Source organism: Nyctibius grandis, chromosome 4, assembly GCF_013368605.1.
Source record: "Nyctibius grandis isolate bNycGra1 chromosome 4, bNycGra1.pri, whole genome shotgun sequence".
Lineage (NCBI taxonomy): Eukaryota > Metazoa > Chordata > Aves > Nyctibiiformes > Nyctibiidae > Nyctibius > Nyctibius grandis.
Window position 1 is genome coordinate 20,051,506 of NC_090661.1, and position 12,816 is coordinate 20,064,321.

The following is a 12,816-nucleotide window of genomic DNA, read 5'->3' on the forward strand; positions in this document are numbered from 1 at the left end:
AGGTCCCTTCCAATCCCTAACATTCTGTGATTCTGTGATTCTGTGACAGATATAGCAATGTCCACCTGAAGCTCACACACACAGAATGAACTCTTCTGTGTGCAGAAATGTGGCTAGCAGTTAAACAGTTCGTTTGTTCCCATAAAGAAGTTTTTACTAATCCCACTATGTAAGAATATTGGGCCAGATAAATCAATGTAACTCTTCCTGTGCTGACAGCCCACTCTGAAACAGGGCTCTTTCTCCATGCATGACATAACTATGGCAGCCTGAATCCACACCCTGCCTCCGTGATACACTGGAATAACTTTCTTGCCAGGCCCAGCCCTGAATCAGCAGTGTTCAATGAAGCAGGCAAGAGCAGCTCTTGTAATTAACATATATAAAGGGCTCCCTCATTCATTTACACCCTCCAATGCCACCTCCTCTACTTCAGGATGCTAAACTAGATAATCCACAGGAGTGGCACCTCAGAGACGCTGCCATAGCCTCCAACACTAAAATGGTACACAATCCTTTAAATCCTAGCCCAAAAGGCTTCCAAAACCAGCATCCACCCGAACAAACTTTAGTGCATGAAGAGAAAGAAAGGTTCATTCTCAGCAGAATACTGACTTAATTACCATTTCTCCAGCCCTTGCACGGCCCTCTTCAAATACAGTACACAAAGCGAGCACAGCAGAGTTGAAACTAACCATTTGAGAGTTGAAAATCCCCTCCAGCCAGGCCAGTGAACATTTCATCCCTGCTTCATGGAGGGCACAGAGGGAAACGTGGAGAAGCTCAGAGCGAGCAGGGGACTAGCATCAGAGTACAGTTACTCCCAAGCCCACCACGCTGGAAGGCAGCATGGCCCTCTGACAGACAGGAAGCATCAGCTACTGGGCATGCAGGCAGAGCTGCTGTAACCACTACAGCAGCAGAAGTTTGGAAATGGAAGACAGAGCAAGGAATCTGAGGAAGGTTTTTGATTTATCAGGACTAAACAACTTTCAAACATAATCAATAACCAGACATAAAACCCTAAAGAACACATGACAGCTTCTCATATTTTATAGAGAGGACTTGCAGGTGCCTTGAAGAGTTTTGGAAGATAAGAGGCAGAAAGAAGTGGAACAGCGTGGACATGCTACAAGTTCAAGAGAGATGCTGAAATTATGGGTCAGAAGAATGACCATGCAAAGACCACTTGTGCTCTTGCCACTGGTGCTGCACAGCTGCTGCTGGGGCTGATGGAGCAAGGCTGGGCACCAAGATGCTCTGCACACCTACTGTCTATGTGGGGTGACAAAAGAATAAACACATGCATTACTATGACTATGTTTTTCACTAAAAGTGGCTGCTTGGCTTCCCTTGCACTGATCCAACAAGATGCCTGCAAGAGCACCTTTCCTCATGGGAACTTCCTTAGTAGAGCCAGGCAGACAGCACGCACAAGTTCCTTCCCCCACAGCGAAAGGTATTACAGGGTGCTCCGGCTGCTTGGCTGCCAGCTTACTCATCTGGACGCCCGAGCCTGCAGCCCTGTGACCGCTGATGGCACCGATCCAGGCACAGCAGAGTCTCCACCAAGCCAGTGAACATTTCCAACTATGTCAGCACAGAACATTCCCCCACCCACCTCTATTTTCCACCAGAGGAAGAAGCAGCAGGGAGCACCAGTAGGTGCCCCATGAATTACATCCACATCTCCATGGATGTACAAAGGAGTGCCTCTCCTTCCATCGACTGGGCTGGGGCTGCTGAGCTCAACAACTGTTTCCCCAGCTAGGGCCTTCGCAGGAGATACAAATGACCACCGCCTGTGCAAGGAGGGACTCTAGTTTTGAGAGGCCACAGATACTATGAAGCTTCATGTACCCGAGGAGATCTATACACCTCTTCACACAGCCACACAAGACCACATCACATATACTTCCCCTAGGATAAGCCTCACGATTCATGCTTTAGCCAGCAGAAACTGGCATTGCTCTGAGGACTCCATAGAGACTAAGCTGATTTATTTCCCTCAGCTGATTTATTTCCCTCTCAATCTGGAATTTGGTGTTAGACTCCACACACACAGAGAAAAACACCTCCATGACCAGTCCTTAAGCCTTTGCATGCACATGATCAAATTCCAGAAGCACAACATTTAAGATGCTGCTATCATTCATTATCTCAATTTCAAAAGGTAAAAGAGTTTGTTTGGGGTTTTTTCCTCCTGCTACTCAATGGAAAAAGACTCTACAGTTCAGCAGCATATTTCCTGGTGGTCACATGGTGACAACTGACAAGCAAACCTGACTGTCAAATAACTGTTATTTCATCTCAGGTCAAGCCTGAGACAGAGTCCTGGCTAAGATACTAGTTTAAAAAAAAAAAAAAACAAAAAATACCCCAACATATATCCTGTAAACAACCCAGGAATGGCTGTCCAAAGAACACCCCAAACAACACTGCTCAATCTAGCAGATATACAGCCTCCTTTCTGTATTCTTAGTACTAGAAGCATCCCCTCAGCTTGCTTTATCATTTTCTGCTGACATTGTCACACTTCCGGAGAACAGCTAACTCTGACGGATGGGGGTTTGATAGCCAGCTTTGCCTCTCACAGCAGAACCCATCTCTTTCCCCCAAAAGAGAAGCAATTCAGCAGTTCCAACCCACCCTCAGATGAGGGCTGTATAGGACAGTATTCACATGCTACTCAAACAATTGAGATGCTCTTGGTTAACTATGAGTCACAAGCACAGTCCAGGACCTTAGCGTCAGCTCAAAAACAGCTTTTCAGTGATTACAGGTTCACATCCCATCATTCATCCAGCCTGCTACACTTCCAAAGCTGGCACACCAAATCCCATGCAGCTCACTGGAGTGAGATGATTCAAGACCCTTAACAAAAATATATCACCTACTCTGTATTAAAGATTTAAGAATCTGACAGTGGTTACATTTTAACATTACTCGTGACTGAAAAAGGACAGTCTCATCATGTCACGTAAGCCAGTTTTACTCATCCAGGCCCAGTGACTTAAGGATTTATTCATACAGATAAGCATCCTCAGAGCTCCAGGCCTAGAGTTTGTGAAAAGCTGCAGGATTGCAGTCTCCTCCTTATGCCTACCTCAAAAGTCAGCACAAAAGGACTTCTCAGTTGCTTGGCATATGAAGGTGCATTTCCTGGTGTGCTGGACTCCCACAGCCCCAAGAGAAGACAGGCATGACAGAAGGCCTCGGGGCAATAAGAGATTTTTTCCTCATTTCCCAGAAGACCCTCAGGGCAATAAGAGATTCCTGCTACAACACTGCAGTATGTACAATCAGGTAACTTGTAAACACACGAGGACTTTGCCTGATGCACCTTCATAGCCACACAGATTATTCTAGTGGAAAAATAGCAATGCTTTTTCATGCCAGTGAACAGAAGAACCTCAAAGCTGGAGAGAGTACTTCAGATGTGGGACAATACCACTGTTGTAGCCCTGGAGAATAAATCCAAGATCCGTACAACTTAATGGCAAAGTGCTTAACAAGAGCTAGGCGAGGTCATATGAGACCAAAAGTAGCTCCTGGCCTCTTATTTAGAAATAAGGTCCTCTGCCTAGCTAATATGGATGCCCAACGTTGTTATATTTGGTATTCTCAAATACGCCTTTGAAGTCCACAGTGAGCTCTCAAGGCTGCAGATCATTTCGTTGGGGCTTTCAGTTCAGTGTTAGCCTATAGCGAAGCCTTACTGCCATATACAAATGATGATGGTGTGGTCTTAATTCAGGGAGAAGGCAGAATCAGCTCAAAGGCAAGCTGAACAGATGCAAAGGCCAGAAGGAAAAAAATGGAAAAGAAACCACTATGTGGGATCTTGCACTCTGAAGTACAGGAAAATTTCTGTTCTCTCTGATCGGGGTCTCAAAAGATCAGAACCAAAGAAAAACCCCAAAGGAAGAGGTTTTTCCACTCCTCCCCAGAAGTATTTATCTTTGCACAGTAAAGTCTCATCGAGTTCAGAGCCAAGTACAGATGCCTGAAGGCACTAACCTTATCTATGTACAGCCAAATAAGCAAGTCTTCTACAAAATTCCCCTCTGCTTGTCATCTGTCAAGAGACACTATATCGCATTCCAGTTTGATGGACAGGGCAACAGACAGTGCAAGGTAGCAGTTGCCATAAGCTTCAGAGCCCACAGGCTATTACACCTACTCTGACAGAAACCAACTGCATGGCAAATACAAATACTCGGGATCCTACAACAGCCCATACTAGGATGAACTACTCTCCTAGTACAGGCTGCCGCTGTACGTTCTGCCCTGTCCCCTTCTTCCCTACGATTTCATTCTAACCCCTGGACCTCAGCCTGGAATCTGCACTGTCAGGAAGGTTTACGACAGGGACAAAGTGCAGCGATACCATGCCCCAACCAAGCACCCCGTTTGCTTTTACTTTCAGAAGTCAGGTCTGTCGCCTTAGAACTGCTCTCTACCCAAGATATACGCCAGCCACACAGGCAGAGTCAAAAGAAAACTATCTCAGAGAAGTTAAACTTAAGACACAATTTGAACACCCAAGATCCAAGCCTTGGCTGGTGTTAAACAGCATCGTTTGTCCTCTTTCAGAAGGGAGGCGAATGCTGCCTAGAAGGTGGCCCCTAGCTCAGTCCTCTTTATCATGCCTCCCCTTGTACCTCATAGGGAGTGGGAAAACCTATTCTAATACCAGTTCACAGAAAGCTCTCTTACCAGGCCAGGTAACTCCCCGAGAGCAACGCCTAGGGCACCATGGATGCTCCAGACATATACATAGCAAGAACAAGGTAGACATGATAACAGACTTGCTCAGTACTATAATGGCATCTGAGTAAGACAAAGGATTTGGGCACTACTGCCAGCCTGTCTAATGTTCGTGCCACACCTCCAAGTAGCACAGGGACCACACAGTTAGGGAACTAATTGGGCAGCCACCTCTAACAGAAGCAACAGCAAGTAAAGCAACCAAATCCCAGGCAGCTATCAGCAAAGGATCCCCACAGGAGAAGGGATTAGAGGAGGCCTTTTCCCTTGTCCACGATAAAAGCTGGCACCATGGCACAACTACAGCCTTTGAGATCCCAGACTGGGGTTTGAACAGCTGGTAAGAGCTTCCCATCAAACTCCAGAAGCAATGGTTACACTTCACTGGGCATTTTTGTAAACAAAATGCTAAGCAGAGGGAAACTTCAAACCTAACTACAGAGAAAAAGCTAACTTTTTCTGCATGAAGGCTACATCTCAAAACTCTGCCTGTCCCCAAAGAACAGGGAGTGCCGTGGAAAGACACCTATGATCAAGGTGATCAAGGAGCTCAAGCAGTAAACAGCTCCAGTTTCACTTGGCTCTAGGAAAGGCTTGTGATTCTCTGAGACTAATAGATATACCCGATTCCCTCATACCACATTCCCCTTTCAAGTTTAAGATAATTTTCTGAATTTGTTATTCTCAAAAGAAAAGCTTCCAAGTACAGACGCTAGCACGTTTGTTGACTTTTCCCCTCATATGCGAAAAAGCTGAACCTCAAAACAGCAAAAAAACAGGAGGCACCCCACACCATTCCCTTCAGCTGTTCCCCAGGTATGCCCGAAGCAGGGACAGACTACAGTGTGTGCCTGCTTCAGAGATAACTTTTTAAGGTTTCTTCTGTAACTTGAAAACACAGATAATATCTAGCTAAACTGGAGAGCTAGCTCTTGCAGAGGGCAAGAAAATTCCCCAGTGCCCTACACCCCCAGGAACAACCCTCCTCCAGAAATAAAGATGCTAAGAAAGAATAAAGAGAGATTTCCCAGTTACTTGGAGATGCCATTCAACACTAAACTGTGCATGTGACACGCTGCTTGATGTCTCCATCTCCAGCTGCTTCACCTCCTGTTCACAGCCACTAAGAGCTGCTGCCCACACGGTGAGAGGGGGGCTCCTCTCCTCACCAACAGCCCCACCAGACCTACATTCAAGCAAGCCAAACCGAAGAACTGAGCCCTCACAAGTCCACGTTACTATGGCGGGGGTCAAAACCAGGACCCCCGTGCTGACTTCCTACCATGAGGGGCCTTCTTGACGTGTGCTGCCGGGCCCTTCTGCGGACACCTGCTCTGCAGGGTGCAGCGGCACCCACCCACCCTCCCTCCATCCCAGGGTGGCCCGGTGACACATGCTTCACCACCTGACAGGGCTGAGGTGCCTCCGGCACCCCCTTGGGCCTCAGCTTGAGGGACCAAGGGGAGGTGTCTGTGTGAATACTGAGGGAAAGGCCTTAAAAACAAGGCGCCTCACGCATTTAGGAAGAACGAGGAGGAAGGCGGAGCGCTATTTCCAACACCCCACCCCCCGATGCTGTCGTAATTAAAAAATTAACAACAACGCAGAGAAGACTCGAAGGAGCGCTCGGCCCTGGCAGCCGGCCGGCCCCGGCAGCCGGCCGGCCCCGCTGTGACAGCGCCGGCACCAGGCCGCCCGCCCGCTGGTGCCGAGGGCCCCGCGCTTACCGAGGCAGGCGCCGCTGACGAGGGCGGTGGCGGTGAGCGCCCCGGCTGAGGCGCCGTAGACCTTCCTGGCGTTGGCGACGAGGAAGGGGGCATGTTCCTGCAGGCAGCTGGCTACGCCGATGTGGTAGACCCCCAGGAAGCCGCAGCCGGCGAAGGAGATATTCCAGGTGGAGTCCTGGGGGAACATGGCCTCCGCGCCCGCTGAAAGCCGGGGGGTGGGCGGTGAAGAAGCAGCCGCGACACGGAGGAGAAACCGCGGGGCTCCTCTCACACCACACCGCCCCTGGGCGGGCGGGACGGAGGACGAGAGCCGGGAGACGCTGCTGCCGCCGGAGGGACTCGGCACGGTGGGATCTACCGCTGGGTTACCAGCGGGAGCCGCCGAGTTTATATGAGGCGGCCCGGCCCTCGGGCCCGCCCTCGGCCTGCGGAGGGGCCGAGCTGAGAGGTGGTGCCGATGCCACCGCCCCTCAGCTCGGCCCCTCCGCAGGCTCCGGCGTTGGGCGGGAGGCAGCCGGCCCCTCCCTCCAACCCTTCCCCCGGTGAACCCCCTCGCTCAGCCCGGGGCGGCCGGACCCCGTACGCACTGCGGTTATTCGCCGCCGTACCAGCGCCTCCCTTAAGCGGCAGCGGCTGGGCCAGTGCCTTCGAGGAGAAGGGGAAAGGGGGGGATTACGGCTCCTCCCAGCACCCCGAACCTTGCCGCGTACCGGGGCGGCAGTCTGTCTTCCCCGACAAAACATGGTGTTTCTTGGAGGCCTCTGCTCCCAAGTTCTCGGGGTTTCCTGCAAGTTCAGTCCTTTGTTTTTTCGGGAGATGGGCAGGAAACATGAGAGGAAGGGAAAAGCTTTCCCCTTTCACAAAAGCTCAGGAGCCAGAGAGGGACAAGGCTCAGCACAGCCACAGCGCAGTAACAGAGAGAAAGGCAACCCCTCTTAAGCTTTCTCTGCCTCTAAACTCACCAAAACAAACACAGTTGTTACCTTTGCTAACCTGCTCTTAACAGTTTTCTCTATATGCCTCTAAGCTCAGCAAAACACTTACCTTTTTCAGGGCAACTGCAATTTTTAGTAGTGCTTCTGCACAAGCTCTTAGCACAGGCAAGCCCGCAGCATATCAGCTCACCACAGAGCAGCACTGGGTGAGAGGCCAGTGCTATTAGGAGGTAAAAATAGATTTCAGAAGCTGGAAAGATCCCCTTGTCATAAACAATACCGAGTATAGTCATTCAGTTAGATAAGTGTGAAAGTTTAGGAGGACATCAAAAGGATCAGCATAGAAAGAGAAGCAGCTGCTCAACTCAAAGCAAGGAAGCAAGATCAGCAGGAGGGAGGCTTAAGCATAAGTGGTTTTTTAATAGAACCAACACAGGGCAAAAGCACTTTCTACCAAAGTTAAAAAAAAAAAAACTTACTTGGCATAAATATATTTGCATTAGTTTTCTTATAACTGGTCAGAAGTTTCTCATTTGGGACACTGTTATACCTGTCCTTAACAGCTCTCAGACTAAGCAAAGCTAGGTCTTCCTCCCCACAGGAATTTCACCACTTATGTTAGTGGAGATCATCCAAGTAGCCCCTCTCTTGTTCCTTCCACTCCAAATGTCCTTTCAGAGGATACAAGAGGAACTGGTATCCTCCTCGTAGAGGGGCCATCCAGGTTTTAAGAACAGCTGTCTACTGTCTCACAGTCTGACTGAAGCAACCAAATTCAGCAGGTAACCCTTGTATAAATCCAATATTTGAGCTCAAGTTAGGCCTTGTATGCCAGCCTCTACAGACAGAGTGCTTCTTCATTAAATGTTTGTGCTTTCCTTCCATCAGACAGGCAGGAGTCCAGACTTATCTTTCTTCCAGGTCCTACCCTGGAGCCCACCACCTCACCTAGCTGCCACAAAGTACCCTTCATACATACTAACTTCATCCTGGAGCACCTAAAGAATTAACCCCACTTATTTCAAGTCCGCTGTTTATGCCCTATAACCCACCCTTCTTCTCTTCCTCTCCTACCGCTATTTGCCTTTGTACTTTCCTTCCTCCCTTGCATTTGATGTGGTTACATAACCCTTGTCAGCCCTCATCTTCTCCACCTGAAGAGATGAGCATTGGCGCACCTGAGCCTGGAACCTCTTAAAAGCCCTTAACGCCAAGATGATCATGGTGCTTTCATCTGGTGATGTGGAAAGGTATTTCCATGTAACCAAACCCAAAGAAAACATTGTGTCTTGCAATTTCCAGAACAAGCATTATGCTGCAGAAGAACTCATCAATGGGCTGTGACTTTGGCAGAAATCTGTGGCAATACAGAACCATGTTTGCAGATACCTCCCTAACATTTGTAACCACAAGAACAGCTTCATTCTCGAGCCAATGCTGTTTCCTCTTTTTTCAGCATTTCACAAACCTTAAGGTTCCTGCTATGTCTGGAAAACAGAAACAACAAAGCTGTGACAATTCTGGGGTTAGTTTCACTTGATTTCTCAACAGCAATCTCCTCCTGAGTTGTTTACATCACTCTGCCTTGGCCTTCAAGGTTACCTATTTGAGGAGGTTAATGCTGCCCTGTTGAAACAGGTTAATGAAATAAACCACGTGAACAGTAATCTCCTGCAGAGTGCTGCCTGGGTAATGGCACTAGCAGGCTGGCAAACAGCCGTGTTTTTCTCAAAAATAAATTGTCCCCTGAAACTGCTGGTTTTCTCCTCAATAAGAAAGTATTACCATAATCCTGCAATTGCTCGTAATCCTGCAATAAGCCAGATCAGCAAGATGTACATGGCAGCTTTTCATGTGTATCGAACTCCTATCAGAACACTGCAAGGCTACTCATGCCCTTGCACATTGTGATGCCACTGAGACAGCTTCTCATGCAATCTCTCTTCATTGCATTTGTTTTCTAGTCTAATGAATGGTGAGCAATTAGTACATATGAGATAATAACATGCAAGCAAACAATCTCTGTTTGTTTTTTCAGGTAAGACCTTGGTTGTTGGCGGCCAATGGGAATTAATTTTAAAGGGAAGCTGAGAGGCAGTCTGTTATCCTGTTGTCTTCAGCATGTTACTTTAGTATGGTTGCCTGCAGTCAGCACGACTGGGGCACTGGTCACGAAGCCCAACTCCAGTGCTGTTAACATCGCTGGAAAGCCTGACTTTGATGTCTTTTTCTTACTTGTGATGTTTGCAGATAAGGAATTGGACAATTCCTTGGCAAACACTTGGGACTTGCTTCATAGGAGCATCTCCTGAGGCAATGGAGCAGTCCCCTTGTCCTGCTCTCCTGGGACTGAACTTTCCTTCTAGGAAAGATACTACAGATATCTCTGCCCTACGTAAGTCAAACCTACTGAGTTCAGCAGGGCTGCCTGCACGTAGCAGCTTGCAAAATTGGGCCTTAGTAGTAAGAGTGAAACCAGTTAATTTGACAGTGGCCCCAGGGAGCCATTGCTTATTACTTTCCAGTAGTGCCCAGGACGTTCTCTGTGCTTTCCAAGTAGTAAAGATGTCATGTCACTCTCCCTGCCCCATGGTGTTTGTAAGCAATGATTTTCAGTCAGAGCTGATTTGAGATGGTGCAGCATTTGTGTCCCAGTGAGGCAAGCTTGCATGTTTCAATGTCAAGCCTATGACAAAATCACACTCCCCTACTGCCAGTTTAGTAATGATCAGTTACCAGTGTAATCTCCAGGCACAAGGTCTCCTCTCCTTTCCCTTCAATGCCTTTGAGCCTTTCTTTATGAAGAAGTCAGGAAAAATCTGTTCTAGCTAAAATTGATTCTGCATGGGGACAGACTAGGCCACTACTTCAAGTGTTTGCAGGCACTAGCTTTCTCTGAGAGCATCATGGAATACAACGCATCCACCCCACTGCTACCCTTGCCTTTGGAAATCATTGCTAAGTCTGAAAAGGCATCAGTGACACTTGAAAATTCAGAACAGTGTCCATAGAGCAGGAGCAGGGATCCCAGTTCCTTCATAGCTGAAGCTCATTGACGTCAGCAGAACGGAGAGTGGTGAACTCCATCCAGAGCACCAAACAAGTCTGCAACGGACTTATAGGCACATCACTGCTCATGTACAAAGCCATCAGGTGACAACTGTTTTGTAAATAGGTATGGGGGAAGAAAGCTAAAACCGCTTTGATTTTGCATTCAGAGGAAATGTTCACCCTGCATTTTGCAAAATGTGTGAAATCTTGGAGTAGACCTGTCCCCTGACCTTCACAAGGAATACCTACATGGTGGTTATGTAAAATACATTGGCTCCCTGTGGCAGTGTAATAAATGCTGTATTTTCAGTGCTTTCTCCAAGAGCTGCCTCCAAAAGTTTCTTTAAGCAGTTTAACTAATGAGCTGTCCTCTCTTTCTCAAAGCAGATTGAGCGACAGGAGTTTTCATCAAAATGATGCACTTTCAGGAAGGAATTTAAAGGTGATAAAGAGGACACCCAGGGCAGGATCAGGTCCATAACTCAAGGTTTAACAGGTCACAGGGAGAAGACAGAGAAAAAGGAAGAAGTTAGTCTAGATGTAGCTGTAGTCCTGCCCTCATCACAATAGCCAGCAGCTGGCACCACAGGTTTCAGTCTCATCCCACAGGCCTGGGCACAGCAAAACTCATGGAATAGCTCAGTGCCACTTAAACAAATCCCTTCGCATGGAAAAACCCTGCTGAGTGGTGTGACAGGGCAGTTCCTTCCTGTGAAAACATTTACTTTGCTCTTGCAGCGGCCAAGGCAACATTGCAGGGTGGGGGGGCCTACCTCTCAGTAAAACCACATCCAAGAACCACTCTTGGTGATCTGAAATGGAGAAATCAGCAAGGCAACATTGCAGGGTGAGGGGGCCTACCTCTCAGTAAAACCATATCCAAGAACCACTCTTGGTGATCTGAAATGGTGAAATCAGCAAGGAAACATGGGTGTACCTGCAGCCCTTCCAGTGCCAAACCACAGCCATTGCGAGTCTGACTGACAGAGAACTAGAGTGAACACGAAGAGTTTTCATTACTACCACAAAGATCACCCTGCCAGGACTTAGAGATAAAGTAGATTAAAGGTATTGGCACTGTTACCCCCTGTAGCTCTTTCGTGCAGCAGGCACAGAAGGGCAGCAAGGGTTAGTTGCTTAAATCACAGCCATTTTGAGGCCTGAGGATCTAACTTTCAACTGCTCTCTCCCTTGGCTGCTGTGCAGTAATGGGGGTTTTCTTTCAGTACACCACAGGGAGATAAAATAGTTTTTCCTACTTGGATTTCTCTCAGAAGTACTTGCCATGGTTTGTCCAATGACTCATAACCAACATAGCTTTATCAGCTAGTGGTTTTTTTTTCCAAAATAACTATGTTAGAAAAGCTTCAAAGTACAGACTGCTCCAGGACACCTCTTTTTGACACCACCTGTGGAGACTTGGCATGGGAAGATCATCACATGTGCTACTTGTACTCTACCTACTTAGAGTGGCAGGCAAAGACTACTGTAGAAGTCAGGGTAAGTTGCCTGCCAGAACCATCTCCTAGCAGAAGACACTTTATAAAAGCAAAATTTGCTGTCCTCCCAAGCTGATGTGTTCTTCTGGGCACACCAGAGATCAGTTCTCCAAAAATACCATTCCCCTCATAGAATATTTTTTTTTGTTCAGATCAAGGTGTTTCATGTCCTGATATTTCAGCTGCCCCCAGAACAGCCATTCAGTATGAAGAGCACTTTTGCACTGATCTCAGTGTCCCATGAAAGAGCAGGATGCAGTATTTTTTTGTTACAGATTCTATGTTAAGCATACAGATGTAACATGACATCGAAGCATAGTCAAGCATTTTATTGGCATTGCCCCTAGATCTTGGAAATCTGACATAGCAATGATATCAGTGCTTTTAGATATTTACAAAAACTAATTCCTATAACTAGCTCTGAAACAATAATGTTTCTGGACTAATGCAGACATGCTGTCCATTCAGTTTCACATGTTTTGGAACTGATTAAACAGATCCTGAAAAAGAGAGTCCTTTTATTGCTGAACAGATGGGACTCTTTCCTGAGTAACTGGGATGGCAAAATAGTATCGAGAAGGTGAACTTAACATCAGGTAGATTCAGCTTCCACATACTGTTTAAGAAACAGGAGTGTCAAAAAAAGCATCCAGGTTCACACCAGCTTAGCCATTTCCTGAGTACTTTAAGAGAGCTGAGCCCCATGACTCGTCATAAAATTTACACACCTGTTTCAGACAGAGATAAAAATAAAAGTTTTGCCAGAGCTATTTTAAGAACAGCTGTCTGAATCCAATAGCACTTGTATGGTTATAGAAATAAACTCAAAAACCA

At 47.3% G+C, this 12,816-nt stretch overlaps 1 protein-coding gene across 1 annotated transcript in view; it reads right to left on the reverse strand.

Moving 5' to 3' along the window:
* The window catches only part of PNPLA2 (patatin like phospholipase domain containing 2), a 32,134-nt gene extending 25,255 nt beyond the window's left edge, over positions 1-6,879 (reverse strand). Inside the window, exon 1 of the mRNA XM_068397596.1 lies at positions 6,498-6,879. Coding sequence (XP_068253697.1) covers positions 6,498-6,684 — 187 coding nt within the window. The 5' untranslated portion in view covers positions 6,685-6,879. The remainder of the gene's footprint in view (positions 1-6,497) is intronic.
* Positions 6,880-12,816: the final 5,937 nt, after the last annotated feature.